The 18,519-nt window shown below is 42.1% G+C and overlaps 1 protein-coding gene across 1 annotated transcript in view; it reads right to left on the bottom strand.

Moving 5' to 3' along the window:
- LPCAT2 (lysophosphatidylcholine acyltransferase 2) overlaps nt 1-13,916 on the bottom strand; it is a 29,578-nt gene extending 15,662 nt beyond the window's left edge. Inside the window, exons 1-7 of the mRNA XM_053952890.1 lie at nt 13,748-13,916; nt 8,200-8,339; nt 6,960-7,177; nt 5,630-5,742; nt 3,691-3,751; nt 2,619-2,677; nt 1,415-1,449 (exon numbers count right to left, since the gene is read on the bottom strand). Coding sequence (XP_053808865.1) covers nt 1,415-1,449; nt 2,619-2,677; nt 3,691-3,751; nt 5,630-5,742; nt 6,960-7,177; nt 8,200-8,339; nt 13,748-13,867 — 746 coding nt within the window. The 5' untranslated portion in view covers nt 13,868-13,916. The remainder of the gene's footprint in view (nt 1-1,414; nt 1,450-2,618; nt 2,678-3,690; nt 3,752-5,629; nt 5,743-6,959; nt 7,178-8,199; nt 8,340-13,747) is intronic.
- Nucleotides 13,917-18,519: the final 4,603 nt, after the last annotated feature.

Raw genomic sequence — 18,519 nt, 5'->3', positions numbered from 1 at the left:
GACTTGCTCTTTTCACAACGATTTTTAAGCAGAAATGCACATTTGATCTTTACAACAGGAATGTTATAACAGAAAACTTTCAAGCAGTCTTTCTCTGTTCTTGTTTTGGACAAAAAAGAAAAGGGAAAAGGCGAGAGAACCTATGGGATCCTGTCTATCTCCTACACAAGTCCACTCTTAATGGTTGATTTTCTAACAGTATTCCTCCCAGTAAAGCACCAAAGTAAGAGATAAGTAGTAAGTGAAAGCAGGAACTATGTCAGGAGGTTTCTGAGGAGACTGATACTGTCCTGTCTTGGTACTGGCCACAATATCCAGGAAGTTTTACAAAGAGACAGTTTTGCATTTTGTGATGTCCATGTTTGTGCAGGGAATATTCTTCTCCTGGTTCCAGTTAGTTTTATTAAGAATCTATGGATTCTTCTCCACCCATCCATTCTCTCCTCATGATTTTGCTAAGCAGTTCCTTTCACCTGCTCATAGGTTTTGATTTGAGCCTTCCCCATCCAGCCACCAGGCTCAGAGCATTTCTCCATTCTGACTGAATGGGCAGCCCCCTCCCTCCCATGGGAATACCTCTGATTTAATTTCTTTCTTTGCCTATTCCTACTCCATCTATCATAACAGAAGATACAGCTCTATTTTAATATTTCAGCATAAATCCTCCATGGAGGAAATCTGTAGCATGTACTGAATTTGCAATGTTCATTAATCTCAGTAAGCTGATAAATGTATCAGCAGTAGTAGAAACAGGAAAAAAATCTTGGGAAACCAAAATGGACATTTCATCATGTCCATTGTCTAAGTGTGAAGATGTTAGGATTATATATATAAAAAGTATATATATATAAAAAATATATATTTCTATATATTATAATATATATATGTTATATATATTATAAATACATATATATAAATATTTAAGATGGCTTAAAAGGTGCTTAGGATCTGCTCCGCTAGTCCAGATGTGTTTCAAAATTAACTGCCTTACAAATGTTAGAAAATCAGGACTACTGTGCTTAGATACACTACATATTCCACATGAAAATGTGGTATATGGATTCTGAAAATGCACATTTTAATGAATATTTGAAAAGTGAAAAGTATTTTCCAGACATATTTTCAGTGCAGTTGTTTAATACTTTCCTTTGTTCTAATGTAATGTGCAAAACAGGAGAAAATGAAAATAAAAGGAGTGGTGGAAATGGAAATAATACTTTCTTTTGCTAACCCTTTCTCTAGCCATTCAGATATGAAATCTACTGCATGACAGCATTATCCCCAGCTATCTCCCCCCCATAAAAACAGATCTTGAAGAACATGTGTCTTGGCATAGTGGAATCTGTTTGGCAGACTGTTTAGCAACAGGGGAAAAATTTCTGTATATAATTTTCAGTAGGATTAAGAAACTTACAATGAATAGCCCTGCCATGTCCAGGTCACAGTATCCTAAGGAAATAATAAAACACAGAAATGTATGACAAAACCAGATGAAAGCTAGCAAGCAGATAAGTTACAATTTAAAACAGGCACAAGTTTAGTAAAAGTGAATGATGTTTTTATAGGCCTTTAGTGAAAATAAATAAAGGTGTTAAGGCGAATAGGATTCCTTGCCTTAAAAATATGGAAATAAGCACAGCAGACTTCTATAAACAATTGGGAATAACATTTATAGTTAGTTAGATATTGTAAATCATTCTCTCTGATCTAAACAACAGAAGCAGGGAAAAGAAAAATGGGTAAGACTTTGTCAGTGGGCCTTACCAGAGCCTTTAGAGAGGCATTCTCATAAATATGTCTCATTTCTGCATAATTTATCATGCTTTTTCTTTGATAATTTGTTTTTTTCTTTTTTTTTTCCTGTCTCTGTGTTTATTATTGTTATACATTATTTTTACAGTGTGTACTGGCAGATCCTTAAATCTTCTCAGTGAAATTCGATACCAATCCCCTTGAGCGGTTCACTTGACATTCATTTGTATAACAGTTACACAAAGGAGTCTTTGCAAATAACAATAACAACCATATGTTTCATCTTCACAAAACATTAGGAAGGGAAAGTTTGGTCTTTTCTGGATTTGCTGGATGACCAGGTAATTTTAAAAAAGTTGAAAAGGTCCCAGCCTTACAGACAGAGTAAAGTGGAGCTGCAGAAGAAATGCTGCATGAAAAGAACATCTGCAAAGCTGCTCTCCTGAGGAGGGGTGCTGGATGTACTGCATGGCTCAGCTTTGCTTCCGTTCAGAAACTTTACAAGTCCTTTTGCAGTAAGGCTATCTTGAGGTTAACCAAAAAACGATGACTAATAGGGAAGTTGTGTCCATTTTAGACTTCAAAGTACAGGCTCTGTGGCACTGCAGGAAGTTTCCAACTTCCTCCGCAACACTTTCCTGTCTCCCCCTTTAGCTAAGAACCCAGCAGTAATTTTTCACAGTCAGAATAGCAACTACACCATGGTGACACTTGGGAAGCCTGGCTGCTTCCAGGAGCTCTTCAATGCTAAAGCTCAGGACAATATAATCTTCAGTGACAATGCAAAGTATTTATTGTAGGTACCACTTAAGTCAGACTTTTGCCTTCTGTATTATTAGTTAGTAAGAGAAGAGTGTTCTGCTCACCAGCTTGTTGGGGTATCGGAGTAACACAGGTTGGACAGGGACTCGTGGAACAAAGGCACCTGCAGCCACAAATTAGAACTAATTGTTACAACTAAGCTTGATACAGCAATTGGGAGCTATAAGTGATTTATTTCAGACAACAGTACCTGGAAGGAGACATTTTTAAAAACACAAGGAAAATGAGATGTGTTCTACTTCAGGTTTTTGTTTGTTGTTTGATTTGGGGTTTATGTACATTGTAGGTTGGGTTTTTGGTTTTTTATTTGTTTTTGAATTAGGAGCACAATCAGCAAGATGTCGTGACAGAAAAGGGTTCAGCTCCATCTCAAGGAAAAAGCTGCCTAAGATCCATGGACTGTTTAAACTCATTTTCTGTGCATTATTTCCCCATTGACGGGCATTAATTTCAAAGGATGAGATGCTCACAAGGCTTTTGAGCATTTCCTGAATCACTCTGTGTTCTCAGCATCACAAGTGATACGGATCTGGCCACGGAGTAATGGTTTTTAACACTTCTACCCAAGATACTGTAAGACAGTCATGTTGCTCTCCTTTCTTTACTGAAGGGTAGCACAACAATCTAATGATCAGTGGTGCAATGAAGTATGTTTCTCTGTCAAAAATTATTTGTTCTCCTGGCTTGCTAAGTGCTATGCAAAGACACTTAACTTGGCTGCTAAGTCTTGCATGGCAAAATTTACAGGAATCTAAGACAGCCCAACTGTTAGCTGAGATAAAAGAATATCATGTAAATTCATAAATTCATAAATTTATCTCATAACAATCACAGTTGAGTTTCCGAGTAAATAAAGTAGATGAAAACTGTACCCAGAAAAATCCCCCAACGGACTACTCATATACGTCACAGATATTTTGCATCCTACACAACACCACAAACCAGAGAGGTAAGCTGACTAGTATAAAAGAGTGGGTTTAGTGCCACCGAAACTTTTAAAGTAAGGGATTACAACACTGCTGTTGTGGATGATGTATCTTCATAAGTTCAGTCCTTACTACAACTATCAAATTACCAGCACATAGTTTTCCCCAACAACAGGACAAAATCTCTCACCTTGTTTGAATGTGATCAGGCAGGATCGGTTTGTGCAGGTGCCTTCTGGGAAAATCAGTATCTTGGATTTAAAGAGAGAGAAAAATATATACACACACATATATTTCATAAAAGGATTATACCTTCATACCTGTTATGCACAGGCTGACCTTATGCAAGCTCTGTGACCCGTTGCACTGTATTACAAGAATATCATTACTGTTTCCAAAGGAAACAAACATGTTAATGAAGGATGCTCACAATATTATTAACCTGGTCCATCTTGATTTGGAAACCAATGCTTTCCAAGAAAGGAGTTCTGGGGAAAGGCCTTTATCAGTTCAGAAATATGGTACAAAAGGCTTTAAGTGTTTCACTTGTCATTTTAGTGTTGTTGGTAATAATAGAATTCTTCCTCTGACAGCAGTTCCTTATTGAGCTGCTGGGTGTGTAAATATAGAAGTTTGGGCTGAAAGGAAGTGCACGAGGTATTTGGGCATTTACAGGTGGAGATGCTATCAGTGAGATGCCAGCTGTGATGAGAACACAGCTTGAGCAGCAGAGCAAAAGGCAGAGAAGGCATGTGCTGTGAGGCAGAGCTCTGAAGGCATTACACACCACAGCAGCCTCTGAACCCCAGTGACTCAGACACACCAGCACCCAGAAAGTTTCTGAATCAGTGTCTGAGACAGTACATGAAGTGCACTGTGAACTGCAGTGTGACACACTGAATCTGGCCCCTAGGGAACACAAGCTTTGTGTTTCTCATAAAACTACAGGATCCTAAGCAGCGTTCTAAAAACACCCCAGCACACAATGGTTTGGATCAAGGTGTGCTCCTACTTCAGTCTGAATGAACAAGTCAAGGCTAGCTGTGAGAGAAGCCTCAGCAGGTCACACCCAAGGGTCACACTGTTCAAGGGTATGACAGAGGGAACTGCACGCAGCACGTTACAGCCAGTCCTCCAGGACACATCCTGTAATCAGAAAGTGTGGCCAGGGCAGAGGACTAGGAATCACCCAGTGACACCCTCAGTTGTACTGCTGACTCAGTCTTGGAGATTCCCAGATTACTTGACTCATAATCTATTTATGCCATGATACATATCCAGGTTTCATCCTGAGTGCAGGACTGGTGCAGGAGCCCATTTCCCTTTCCTCCCCATGCTGCTTTCAGCAGAGATCAGGTCTACCAGGGCATTCACCTAAAACAGTTTAGCAAATCATAAGCACCTGGGTAGTCTGTAAGCCCAGTACTAAAAAAAAAATGGCATGTGCATGTTTAACTGACAAATTTCAAAAAATAGTGGAGGCTCTAAATTGATCCATCCATCTTTCTGGATGGAAAGCCATCCAGGACCTGGAAGCAGAACAGCTTGGAATGACCATGGGAAACACTGCAGAAGCAATAACTATTGCTTTCATGCCAAAATCCTTCCACAGTTCAGATCAATTAAAAATCTTGGGTAACTTGAAGAGTGAACTGAGCTCTACCTTATCTATATTCTATGTGAGAAACTGAAGTTTTGGGCTAAAGAACTGTTTGTACCGATCTTGGACAGTCTGGATTACCCATCTTATCAACTGCTCATCCTCCACCTGGTGTGAGCACAGCTCTGTGATCTAACTTCAGAATACTGATCCACACATACCAATAAAATTCACCTGCTACACTGCAGGCAGCATGTTAAGACTTGAAAAGGGAAAACAGAAACTCAAGAGCATCTGCATTTGCAACAGCAATTGGTACTGGTTGGATTTAACTGATCCATTTGTCACAACAAAACTCCTTCTGGACACCAGATTTTTCCCTTTTTAACCCAATAATATACCTGAGAGCAGACTTCATTCCTGTACATTTTAAGAATCCTATCCAGCTGGCCACTTGTGACATTGTGATGCACAAAGAATAGGGAATAGGAATACATGGTAGAAGAGAAGTTAGTGGTGTATTTATTACCTGTGGCCACTGGCCTCTCGATAATGCTCGCCTAGTTATCTCAGCAACCGTGTTCTTCCGTGAGTCAGGGTCTTGACGAGAAACTGCTACAGGCTGAAGGGATCTTAAAATTGCTGTGAAACAGATTAAAAAAAATTGCCTTATGCTAGAGCTTAGAAGACACATGGGTTCAAGGCTTCCTTATAGCAAAAACATGTTATTCATATACTAGGAGACAGACTCCACACAAACAACTTCCAGACTAAATTGATAAGAGTATTGTTATTCTCTTTCTGCAAAATGGGAAATAAGACACAGAAGACATACCCAGCCTGCCAGCTGAGGAGCTTTACAGTAGATATAAACATGCAAGATTCACCCACATTCTAATAATATTGCTGTTATTTTTCACTAAGCATTTCCACACAATTCAAAAGAGTGACCTGACTGGGTGTGCTCATGCGCCATGCTTAAGCCAAACTTAGGCAGACTGCACCCAAAATGTAGTTTTAGCCTTCCCTTTTCTGTTACAAAGCATGCACAGTTTCAATGTAAATTACACAAAAAAACACCTCATTTAATCAGAAATCTACATTAGAATGTGTGGACCTTTGTGATGAGAAACCTGGAGAAGAATTATCTTCTCTGTTCCAATCCTGTGCTTTTAAGCTAAAATCAATATATTCTCTGCCCATTTCTTTTCTACAAAAACACTTTGCTATGTTGCCTACTGTGTTTAGTTCTGGGTTACTGTATAGCCAGCAGAAAGTCTACAGCTGATTCTAGCAATAATGCAAATGGGGATTCTTTTTGTGCCAGAAGGAGGAGAAAATAATAGAAGCATGACTCATCTGATCTTTTCCCTTCCCTGCATTTCCTTTTTGAGTAACTCCTCTTTTATTCTTTCCTGGTCTTGCTCCCATTAAAAAAATCCATAACAGTGCCTGCAAGTTTAATCTTATAAATATGGTATTTTCCAGACTACTGTAGTTTGGGTCTGTTTTGAAATAACCTCCAGTCACATTTGTGGGCTACACTATCAAAAGACAGCTGTGGAACAGATTTTTCGAGCTACTACTGGGAGAATGAAAGAGAAAGTTTCCAACCTGAGCATCTGCAAAACATGCTTTCACTATAAAAGAAGTTCAAAATGACATCGTATATAATTTTGGCATTTTTACCAATGCAAAAAGATAATGTGTCATAGGAATTTCACTGGAAATAATTTGTCAGTATCTTTGGAAGATAGACCTTAAAAGTCTGCCCTTACATCACTTTAGGAGATAAAATTTTTGGCCCAATGCCAAGTTGTTGACTTGTAACTTTTAGGTTTTTTTTCATAAATACTTACTGCCAAATATTGGAGTTGATAAATTCTCTGCTCTAGACACTATTGATGGCATTCCAGTGAGGGCACAAATAATGGCATCAAAAAAGCTTGAATGAGGAGCTGCAACAAAGATTGGTGCTTCTGACAGACTTGCTACCTTCCCTTTCACTTTAACCTGGAATCCCATCACGAAGTACGCCGTACGAGTCAGGCTGGAGAGGGTTGTCTGGATCATCCTCCTTGTAAACAGAAACACAGAGATCTCGTCCAGCTTACAGTCAGTTTTTATTCTGTACTTCAAAAGAAAAGCCCCCTAACAGATTTCCTAGTCCTAACCAGCAATGGGGCCCCACACAGGGTGGCAACGCTACTCACCAGCAGAATGTAGGGCTAAAGGGGAAGGGGATCATATTTTCCTGATGGAAGATAAGGTAGTGTACAGCACCTTGTGTAAGCCTCTTCCCAGGTACACTATTTCTCATGGCACATTTCATGGCATTGTACCATAACACTATTGTGAAGGGAGTGATTAGCAGATTTAGTGTCCTTTCCATAAGAATCGATGTAAATGATACTGGTTTTTTACAGTCAGTTTTAAGTAAGATTAAACAACAATGTTTCCTTACTGGAACATGTTCCCACAGGAGAGGACACATTCCTTTCATGGGACTCTCCCTAACCTTTAGGTCTTGCTAGAATTCACCTCCTGTGTCTCCTCCTCCTCCTCCTGCAGCTGCAGTGCATCGTGGCTAGAAGGGAACTTCAGTACTTTGAGGTCAGAAGTGAGTGACTGAAACCCAGAACCCACAGAAGCAGCTGTGAAATACCACTTCAAGGGCAATGCAGCTGAGAGGAGCTGTCAAAGCTAATTTTGTCACAGAATCATAGCATAGCAGAAATGACAAAGGCTACATAGGCTCAGCCTATGTCACGTTACAAAATACTTGCTTAATGAATTTCTTTTCTCAGATATTCCTGTTAGGATTATTACTGAAATAAGTCCTGGATTAGAAATAGTCTATAAATGTTTTTATACAATTTTTTTTTTTTGCCTCAAGACAACTGAAAATTTACCTATTTAAAAAGGTCCAGTATTCTAGTAAAATACATGTATTAAAAATTTGCTTCATATGAATGGGTAAAATTGAGGAATCATCATTAATCAAAAGGAGTGAAAGGGAAAAAAAGCTTTAGATCCTGGCTTTGTGATATTAGGGAAAAAAAAAAGCTTAGCTTTCACAAATATTGAACACTTTTTCACCTTCTCCATCCTTCCAGTGGCAGAAATCCTCTTCCAGGCTGAGAGAAAGTTGCAATTGACGCAGACAGCCAAGCTAGCAGTAAAATGAATGTGATGCATATGGCACGGAGGGGAAGCAAAATAATCCCCTGGAGAACAGTCTGGAAAAAAAGAGGTGAAAAATCTTAAGAAATGGTATCAACAGAAATGACTCTGCTATCTGTGTAGTTACTTTACAGTGGTTTTAAAGTACTACCATTATTGCTTTGTGATTTAGTAAGGAAAGCTTTAATGATTCCAGTGCTCTTATGGGAAGTAATTAATGGTATTTCACTTTCACTTCTGAGTTCCCATTTCAGGAAGAACTGGAATATCTGAGTATTTCCGTTTTTGGCTTGGATGTAGCTAGGCACAGAGAGTAAAGTAAGTTTGCTGGCTCCAGTTTATATTTGGTCCTGATCTGCAGCACACAACCAGCTCAGATGAGTTTGCACAGCTGACACATTATCTCCACTCCAGAGCTTTCTATCACTAGCTGCCTATGTAGAAGTCAAGTGGGATCCTTAAGATGACTAATTGTACTCTTGCCTTTTGAAATGACAAATCTTGTGTTGAGTCACAATATTGCTGCAACTGGTCCTTGCTACTGCTCCAGGGACTGTGCACACACAACACAATATCATTTCCCCCAGTTGGGACTTCAACAAAACCAAGGTTTTAGTTGCCCTGATTGCAAATAATCCTCAAACATCATCCCCAGCCTGCCCAAAGGAATCTTTAACTTGTGTATTTTCATGCATAGCTCCAGGAAACAGTTGTATTGGCACCATGTTGTACCACAGGCAGCTCTGGTACAGGGCAGGGCAGGAAGAAATTCTTAATTGTTTTACCCCAGCACATTAGGTTAGAAACTGTATCCTGAAGGTTGGCTTTATGGTACAACAACCACTGTGCAGATGGAGCAAGCCTGGGCCCGGGAGGCAGGTGAGCTGTGTGAGCAGGTCAGAACCCAGCACTCCTGGGAAACAAGTAAGGGGTTCAACTCCCTTTGGCACTAATCCAGCTCTGCTGCCACTCACTGATGAGGACCAGTTTGTGCGCAAATCTACACACAAAACAAAACACACCCAAAAGAACTGTAATAGTGATTTTTAAAAATGTATTTGGGCTGTTTCTTCAAGTCCCCCAAAACTTATCTGAGAGTGTGTCACAGACTGACAGCTCCACCAGTTCAAGTATATGGGAGAAGTTACTGAAGGAGAGTTAAGATAGTTTAACTTACTCTTGTGAGCTTCCTATGTTTTACGCTCTACTGATTTTTAAGAAAATCTACAACTGAACAGCAGTGTTCCTCTCACAAAATCAACCTTTCTAGTCAGCTGTTTAACAATGGCTTCTTATTGTACAGGAAAAGCAAGGCCTTTTGTAAGTCAGCTTTACAAAATAGTTTGCAACATCCTAGAGCTGTGATTACTAACATCACAGTGGATTTGAATTTACGTCTTTTCTTTTAAAAGGAACAAGTGTAGTATATTTGAATATAAGCACCTTAGTGTATATTTCATCCGATTTTTTTGATACAGTCACTTGCTTCTTATTTTCCTTCCACCAACACAGTGCTTTCCCTCCCACCAAATCCCCTCCATCTTCATGTGATGTCCTCTTATCCTCCCCTTGTCAATATTCAGGAGAGGCTCTGCCATCTGGCTCTAAACCCTCTGACACTGATGAGGATTAAGATGAATTTGGGGCCTTCAGGGCTCGCTTCTGTGTTACCACAGGCACAGTGGCAACAGACCAAACATGACAGTGAATACACAGAGTACATTAAGATAAGCACGATAAGCAGTGTTGATGTTTATGTTCTGTAAGCACTGCCATGCAGTGTGTTTCCAGGAGAGATCTGAACATTTAGGTCGGATTATTTCTTTCTTTTATTTAACAGTTCTGTGTATTTAGCTATGGAATTTTAACCATAACTTTATGGACAACAGGTAAAGGACTGTTCCAGATCACAGAAATGAGCATGACAGGTTTGACCCTAGAGATCTATTGCTACTACTCACTCTGGTGCCAGTTGTGGCAAATCTGAAAAAGTCAGCTAGGAAGATAAACCAACAAAGACTCCTTGCTTGTCTCCCAAAATTAGATTTGGTTTTTTTTTTTTCTCTATATGCATCCTCTTTTACTATGGTCTATAGTCCAGTTTAACATTTCAGCTGCATTCAGTTATCCAAAATGGGCAACATAAGCATAAATCATAAAGCATAAATAAGCATAAAATAATGTTTTCCTTCATGAAAAGAAGAATATATATGTATTGACCTAAAATGAAAGATAAAGGATGCAAAAGCAAAACAATCCCCTCTTCAAAAACTTTAATAAATTCGTTAATCTATCTTAGGCAGATGCACAGGTGGTACTGATTTGCTGATGAAAGCTATTGGCTTTCTAGGTTAGGTCACTGTGTAATGAGGCAGAGTTGGTTTCTGCTCCATCAGCTGCAGAGTAGGGTAAGAAAAGGACAGAAAAGAGGAAGGTCAAGGTAGACCAGAAAAGGGAAAGCATAGGAGGAAAAACGTACAGAGAAAAATACAAAGTGTAGTTATGACTAGTAGGATCAGAGCCACTCCAGCTTCTGTGCAGTAATCACCAAGATAGAATTATTCTGAGTCATCCAAAGAACCTTTTCTCACATACTGAATCACCCATGTACTTTCTGTTTACTGTGTCTGCAGCAACTGCATATCCTGCCACTGCAGCAGTCCTGGCAGTCCTGGTCCTGCTCCCATAGCTGATTGATCTTTGATCAATACATGGGATTATACCTCCACTGATAGTAGGAACCTTAAAAGTGGAAAAGCAGGTCTATCAGAAAGCCACAGAATTCCATATAAAATTTTGTTCAACTGTAGCTGCTGTCAAGTTATCCCAGAAGCAGCAGCAGAACAGGCTGGGGACCAGAATGAAGACCAGCTCCCACTGAAATACTTTGACATCTGCAGCTGTGATCAGATGGACTGTCCCCCAGCAGTACACACAGGGCAAGACAGTGTTCCATGAGCATCCAGAGGATGTCACAGCTCTGCCAGGCAGTCCAGCTGCTTGCTTCCAAAAATACTGCTTTTAGCATGCTGGTTGTGGTATTACATAGTTTACCACTGCAGAAGTCCACTGAGCATCTTTTCTGAATAAATTGGGATCCAGTAATGACTTAACTAGAATTTGTGCTTTGCATTTGCAGTTCAGAAGTTAGGACAGCAAGTGAGCAATCAGGAACAAAAGAACTAAAACCCAGGAAAAAATCTCAACAATGAACTGCAGTCCACTTCAGTCAGAGGATGGAAACCTGAAGTATTTGACAACTGTTTTAAAATCGTTTGGCACATGAAGATGTTTAGCACAACCCAATTGATCCTTGCTTTGCACATTCTAAAGAATGACAAATAAAGGGTGGCTTGTAAACTATTAACAAGGACTGGCAAGAAATTGCAAAATCTTCTCATTTACTATTCAGTCTGGCTGTTTTTATATTTGAAGCTGAATGAAATGCAAACAGCTAGCCTGTCTCAAGCTCCATTCATCAGGCACACAGCAGCCTTTACATGTAAGGTCACCAACATATGGAAATCTTGCTGTGGACTCCCAAAGAGGGTTTTGAAATAGTATGTTTGTATTGGTGTATGTTAAAGGAATAGTAGAGAATAGGGAGACATAACAAGACTATCCTTAACATGCAAGAATGCAGAAACACTACACTTCATGTGAACGGAAGGAGAAGGGAGACTTCCCTTTTCTGAAGTTTATAATAACACTGTCTGGTAAGGCCTTGATTCCCAGCAGGTCTGACTGGCAGTGCTGAGCAAGAGAGGAACAGAGGTTTACAGGACAAAGCCATCAGTAGGAAGTATCCCAGTCCTTATGACCATAGGGGGAAAAGAACAGAAGGGAGCAAACCACAATAGAAAAAAGGTTCTCTCTTGCGTGTTTGTCTGCTTTACAATTCTGTGACTGTTGTGCTCCTCAGCTCACTAGCACCAGGCCCTAACCCAGAAGCGTGCTTTTCCTTCCAGATGCTTTATGGAATAACTTAAAAATGCAAGCTATTGAAAGTAGTCTGTGCATCCTCCAGAAAGGACAGGCAGCACAGAAAGCTGTCCATTTCTGGAACCTCATTAAGAAACTGGTTTCTTCAGGGTTCATGAAAGCTAAAGCTACTGATCCAGATACACTTGAAATGTGTTCTAGGCTGCTAGTAAAACACAGGGGATAAAAGGACTTGAAATTGTTTTCCAGCTTTCTCACATTTCCTCTACCCAGCTATCTTCAGGGCAAACATTGTTAATAATGAGATGAAGATCTATATGAAACATAAAATATTTAGTTGCACATCAGCTTCAGATATTTATAAGCATCAGCAGAAAATAATGTAATTTCACCTACACACTGATGTCCTCATTGTCCTCAATCGTATATTCATGTTTGGTTCATCGGCTGATTTTTAAAGAATGTTTTTAAGAAGCAAAGCTTATTAGTTGTATAAGTATCCTGTAAGTCTTGTGTGTGCTTGTACACAAGTCATACTGGGACAGCACTCAGCTCAGAGGCCTGATTCAATTCACCCAGTGACACCAGTCAGTGACCCAGTGGAATATGGGGTACCATTTTTTGTTGTACACCTTGCAATATGGAGCCAAGAGATTCACTCCCCCCTTCCCAAACCAAGCTTAAAATCAACCTAAAGCCAGTTAAGCATCTGAAACAGCATGACTGAAAAAGTTATCTTCTGTTTTAGCTTTTCCTGTCAGAGAGAAATTGACATCTTAACTCTAGAGCTGAGGCATCTGACATGACTGACTGATGGGTAGTACTTAATTACTGAAAGAGGACCGCTGTTTTCTCTAGGAGTGATGTGTTATCAGCAGTGATTGCAAAAATAGTTCTAAAAGCTTGTTTTGAATCTTGTCTTACAAGTTTTAAGTCAGTAAGCCTCTATGTATGCACTGAGCAAGCATGCAGCTTGAGGACTCTGAAAGGTTGAAGAACTTAATTTCAAAAACAGTGACTTTTTAATGCTGATCACCCTTTGCGTCTTTGACCGCTTACACAACTTCCCCATGAGTCTGCTCTCTAGGTTAGATCAGGAAGCAAACCATGCCGTAAGGGAAGGAAATATTGTCACTAGCAGCCTGTTCCCGGCGAAGCCAGGAGCTGTAGAAGTGAACCAGAGCCGGGGCTGCTCCGCTCCCCTGCGGGCGCGGCGCTGGGCACGGGCGGCGCGGGGCAGGCCGGGCCCCGCAGCCCCGGCTGCCGGCGGCACTTTTAAACCTCGATCGCTCACACCGCGCTCTGCCCTGGCAAGGGGGCTCGAAAGCGATCAGTGGCCCCGAGCCCTCACCGCTGACAGCCCCGCGGAGGCCCGGGGCGCGGCACGGAGCGCCGGCTCAGAGCCGTGCCTGGGCTGAGCCGTGCCCGGGGGTGCCGTGCCCGCCCCGCTCCCGTGCGCATCCCAGCCCGGGGCAGCGCGGCCCGGCCCCGGCGGCCTCTCCCGCCCACTCCCCAGCCTTACCCGCAGCTTGTCGCCGGCGCTTAGGCGGCCCGGGTGCACGAAGGGGTTGAGGACGGTGGGCGGGTTGAAGGACTGCTGCCTGGGCAGCGGCAACACCCGCGGCGCCATCGCCACCGCCATCCCCGGCGGCTGCGCATGAGCCGGCGGCGGAGCCCGGGGCCAGCGCCTCCGGCCGGCCCTGCCCACCGCGGGAGCCCCGCCTCGGGCAGGTGAGGGCGGGCGGCCGGCGCAGGCCCGCGGCCAAGGTGGGCGGTGGCGGCGCCGGGTCCGTGTCCCGCAGCCCCGCCCGTTCCTTGTCCGCGCTGCCCCGCGCCGGGTCCGTGTCCCGCAGCCCCGCCCGTGCCTTGCCCCGCGCCGTGCGCGCTGCAGGCTCCGCAGCTGAGCCGCGTTCGCCGGGTGCGGTCACAGGGCGATGTTCGTAAGCACTGGGAGCAACGCGGGCCGTTATCTGGGAAGGAGAGGGGCAGGCGCGGTCGTGGCACGCGGCAGAGGTCGTTTCTAGGGCAGTGGTGCATTTCCAGCGCTGCTAAGGCTGGCACAGTGATTCTGGTTCTTGAGCACGTGAGGTCTGCAGATCCGCTGCAGCCTTCCTGTGCGTGCCGGATGCCCGCGGGATCCCTTCCCGCAGGTCTGCCCTGAGGGGTGCGCCAGGAGCGCCGTGCGGGGCCGGCGGTGCGGTACAACACCGTCCTCCGGCACCTTCTGCCGGCCTGCCTGCCTGCTCCTGGTTTCACCCCAGAGGAAGTTCCACGCTGACCACATTTAGGAAGCAGGCTTTTGGTTTCTCACAGGATCCGGTCCAGTGGTGGGGCTGAGCCGCCAGTCTGTCTGTGCAGGGAGCGCTGGGCTCAGGCTGCTGGCCTCCTGCGTGACATTGGTTCAAACACTTCGTTTTGCTATGGTGCTTTTCCAGTTTCTTCTTTACGTGAAAATATTGGTACTTCCTGGCACAACAGTATGTTGCCAGACTGTTCACGTTGCTGTAATGAAACTAATTATAAACATCTCATGCTTCAGTTCCCACTTTGACGTCTCTGCTTCCACAAAGATACCATCAGCATTCACAAAACTTAATTATTATAAAATAATAATTTGTGTTTTGCAACTGCAGGTGCTTAAGGAGTAGTCATAATGATATATTTGGGCTAACTGAAGCCTGCCTATAATGGAAGCTTGATGAGTGTAGGATTTCCCTTGGCTGGTTTCCAGGATTTCCCAGCGGTTGCCAGTCCTTGAAACCAGCATCATCCTCTGAAAAAGCTGAGAACTGTGAATGAACTGGATCAGCACAATTGTCGCAGAAAGTAAGGCTGGGGGGAACTCCAGAGGAGAAAGATCAATTCTACCTCCGTCATTCTTGACAGATAATTTTACAAGCTCTTTTTCAAAGCCCATGACTTCCCTAGTTGATCCATTCCAGCACTTCTCTGGTAATGTCTTGAAATGATTTTTTTTTCTGTATCTGAGAAGAATCTCTCTCATTGCAGGTGATATCTACCCTCAGATGGATACAAGAACTGGTCCCTTTCCTCTCTGCAGCTAGTTTTTGTACACTTGTGTAGTGTTATGATTCCCTTATGCTTTCACCAGACTAATGTTTCCAGATTTTCCCTCCCAGGTGCTAGTTTCTACATATCTGAGCATTCTTAAAGCCTTCCTCTGGCTTTTCTCCAGTGAGTCCACATCTTTCTTGAGGTACCCAAACAGGAAATACTACTGCTAGGAGGCCTGACCAGTGCAACTGGGTGGGCAGGAAGGATAATTTATGTCTGACAAATTATGTTATTATATCACTATATAATAGTGTCTGGTTTTTGTTGGTTTTTTTTTTTTCTCTCTTTTTTTTTTTTGCCACTAGCCTGATCGTGTGACTTGCACTGTGGCTTTGCAGACATGATGCTTTCCATATGTAGATTAGTGCTTCTGGTGACCTGTACTTTTATTAAAAACAATAATATTGATTATAAACTTTCTACTCTTCTAAGGCTGATTAGCTATAGCACCATTTGAAAGGCTTAACATCACAAGTAGCAAAATACAAGCACAGTGCAAAAAAACCTTTAACATTCAGAAGACATGAGAAAGTGCGATCATATTTAATTCTTTGGCTAAATTAGGGTCAGCATCTCTTTTGAATAATAATTCCTTTTTTTTCTGTGAATCTGTGGTAAATTGAATCTTGATCAATTGGACTGCTAACATAAAACACTACCAAGCTCTTGCAAAGCTGATATCTGGAATCTTTTACCAAAAGGTTTATGTGGTGCTAAGGGTGGATATCAAGGGACTAAGTAGCATTAGCTTGCTACTAATTATTTTTCTTGGTTGAAACTACAGCTTTAGTTCTGCAGGTCACTAGGACAGCATATGTTTTTCCTGAGAAGTTTACCCTATACCTTGATTCTGCCTAGAAACTGTAGAAGAGTGGCTCTGGAGCAGGTGTACCTTCTGTATACAATCCTAATGAATCATATTAGTGATACATGAAAACCCAGTACACATTTCCCTAGTGTAAGACAGGAATTTTTCTCTCTCATAAATAGACAGAGCTTTTTTTTTTTCAAAGTGTATTCAGCTTTATACTGTTTAATATAAATTGTATATATACAGTCTAAAATGGACTAAGATATCTGCCTTATTGTAGCTGCCTTTGGGACAGTTTACTCTCTTCCTCATTTTTGTAAAAATATATTTAACTTATTTTCTTATAATAAAATTTGTGGTAGGCAAAAGCATATACTACAGAATATTAAATATTTGCAAACATTTTTTTTAACCAGAGGCTAAAAGGAGGCTCCCTTTTTAACATTTGTCTGTTTAATTCTTTTGATCAAGGCTGTTGTTTTACCTTTATAAAAACATATTTACAAAGACATTTTTGATACAGAACTTGAAAACCTTCTCGTATTTTACCTGCTCCCTGCTGCTCCATTTGTCTGACAAAAATCTGCCATCTCCTGGCCCGGCCGTGTAACACTGCTGCACACAGCAGTTGGGGAGCATCTGCTCACTGCTTGTAGGAAAAACATCTCCGCTCAAGGACTAGCTAGAAAACTTCTTCATGCAAAGTGCCATTCTGATTTTCCAATTTCATTCAGTGGTACTAAATGTGAGCTACTTGTGAGAAATGTGTATGAGGACAGCAGTAGACTGCCATGTGTTTCTGTTCTCAATTCAACAATTTCTTGCTTTCTTGCTTTTTTTCTTGTTTTTTGCTTTCTGTCTTGCTTTCTGGCTTTCTTTGTCTCTTGCTTTCTTTCTTGCTTTCTTGCTTGCTGTCTAGGCCATGGTCCCCTAATGCTGGTTGAGTTTGTGCCCTCCTCCTGGAAGAATGCCTGCTAACACCTTCTATGTGCCCAGCTGTGCCCAGCTGAGAGCATGTTCTCTGCAGCAATCAGGGCAGCCAAAAAGTGTGACACAAGTCACATGAAATTTGTCTTTCTCCACCTGGGACAGTCTTCCAATGTTGTCCTGGTAAGCTGTGTATTCTCAAAGGTCTTTATGCCCTGCCTGTGCACCATGCAGTCCCATGCCACCTAAATGGCACTGTGGCATGCTGGATGACATAGGGTGTGCAAGCCTGTAGGGCTCTGTCAATCAGTGTCAGTCTCCTGGGAATCCAGTGCTGCACGTCCCTCAGTAGAATTCACTGATTTAGTGAAACTTCAAGCAAGGAAAGCAGTTTGGGACTGTTCATGTCACAGTGCTCTGGATGAGGTGCTGACTTGCATGCAGGCACCCATCCAAGCAGGCACACACAGGGGTGTGCATGTATACACAAACCCAGACATACCTTTTATTTTCTTCTAAGGCAGGTGCTGAGATAGATGTATCTTGGAGTTTTCATTTAATGTTTAATAGAATTGAAACAGTCCTTAAGATAATCTTTCTCTTGGGTATTCCTAGAGGTTTTCTCTTACAGACATTTGTTTCTCTGCCTCTGTCCCTTCTTCCCTAAATGTTAGACTTTCTGCATTTGTGTTATATTCCTTATATTGATACACATAAGGTTCACAGTGTTTGCTTGGTAAGTTTTCAAATGCTTCGTTCAATTTGAGAGTTTTTCCTAGCTGTTTTTGTCACAGGGAGGTTGCTGTCCCCAGTATGTTACCCATGCCAGCCCATAAGTGCACGTAAGAGAGTCCTAGCATGCTGCACCAAAGAAGAAAACTTCATGCTGAAAATTCCCTGAGGCTTCTTCTGTTGAATTCCCTTCTCTTTGCAATGCTTAATGGACATAAGGAAAATAAATCAGAGGCAAGAACCTAATCTCTTCCTTTAGCAAGTCATACCTGATAATGACCTCTGCAAAGGGAGACACTTCAGTAGATGCTCAGCTTGTGTGGTGTTAGTCTCAGTGGAGTGGGTAGGACTTGGTTGGCTTTTTGGTCGTAGACAGGCAGAGATTGCTGAGCCAGCTCTGAAAACAATTTAGGGAAAAATAGCATTGACTCTCGCTGATGCTGAGTGAAAATAGAGGTGGTATTATCTCAGGGATTCCATTGGGTATGTACCCTTGGAGATTCCTCTTTCCTCACCTGAGCTGGCTGCAGAACTAGACACCTTGACAAGAATTTCTCTTCTGTTCCTCTGGGTAAGGAAAGCTCTCAACTGATGATGGGGCATCTCCAACTCCCAGTGCTCTCAAACTGGCACCTTTCCTGATTACTGAATTCACCTGAAAACAAAAGGAAAAAAATAGATTTGCAAGAAAAAGAGAGACTCCAGTGATTTGTGTGAGAATGAGATAAAAAATTACCGGTTGGAGTTTT

Source organism: Vidua chalybeata, chromosome 11 (assembly GCF_026979565.1).
Source record: "Vidua chalybeata isolate OUT-0048 chromosome 11, bVidCha1 merged haplotype, whole genome shotgun sequence".
Classification (NCBI taxonomy): domain Eukaryota; kingdom Metazoa; phylum Chordata; class Aves; order Passeriformes; family Viduidae; genus Vidua; species Vidua chalybeata.
Note: the sequence above shows the minus strand (reverse complement) of the source record. Positions and strands in the feature narration are given on the sequence as shown.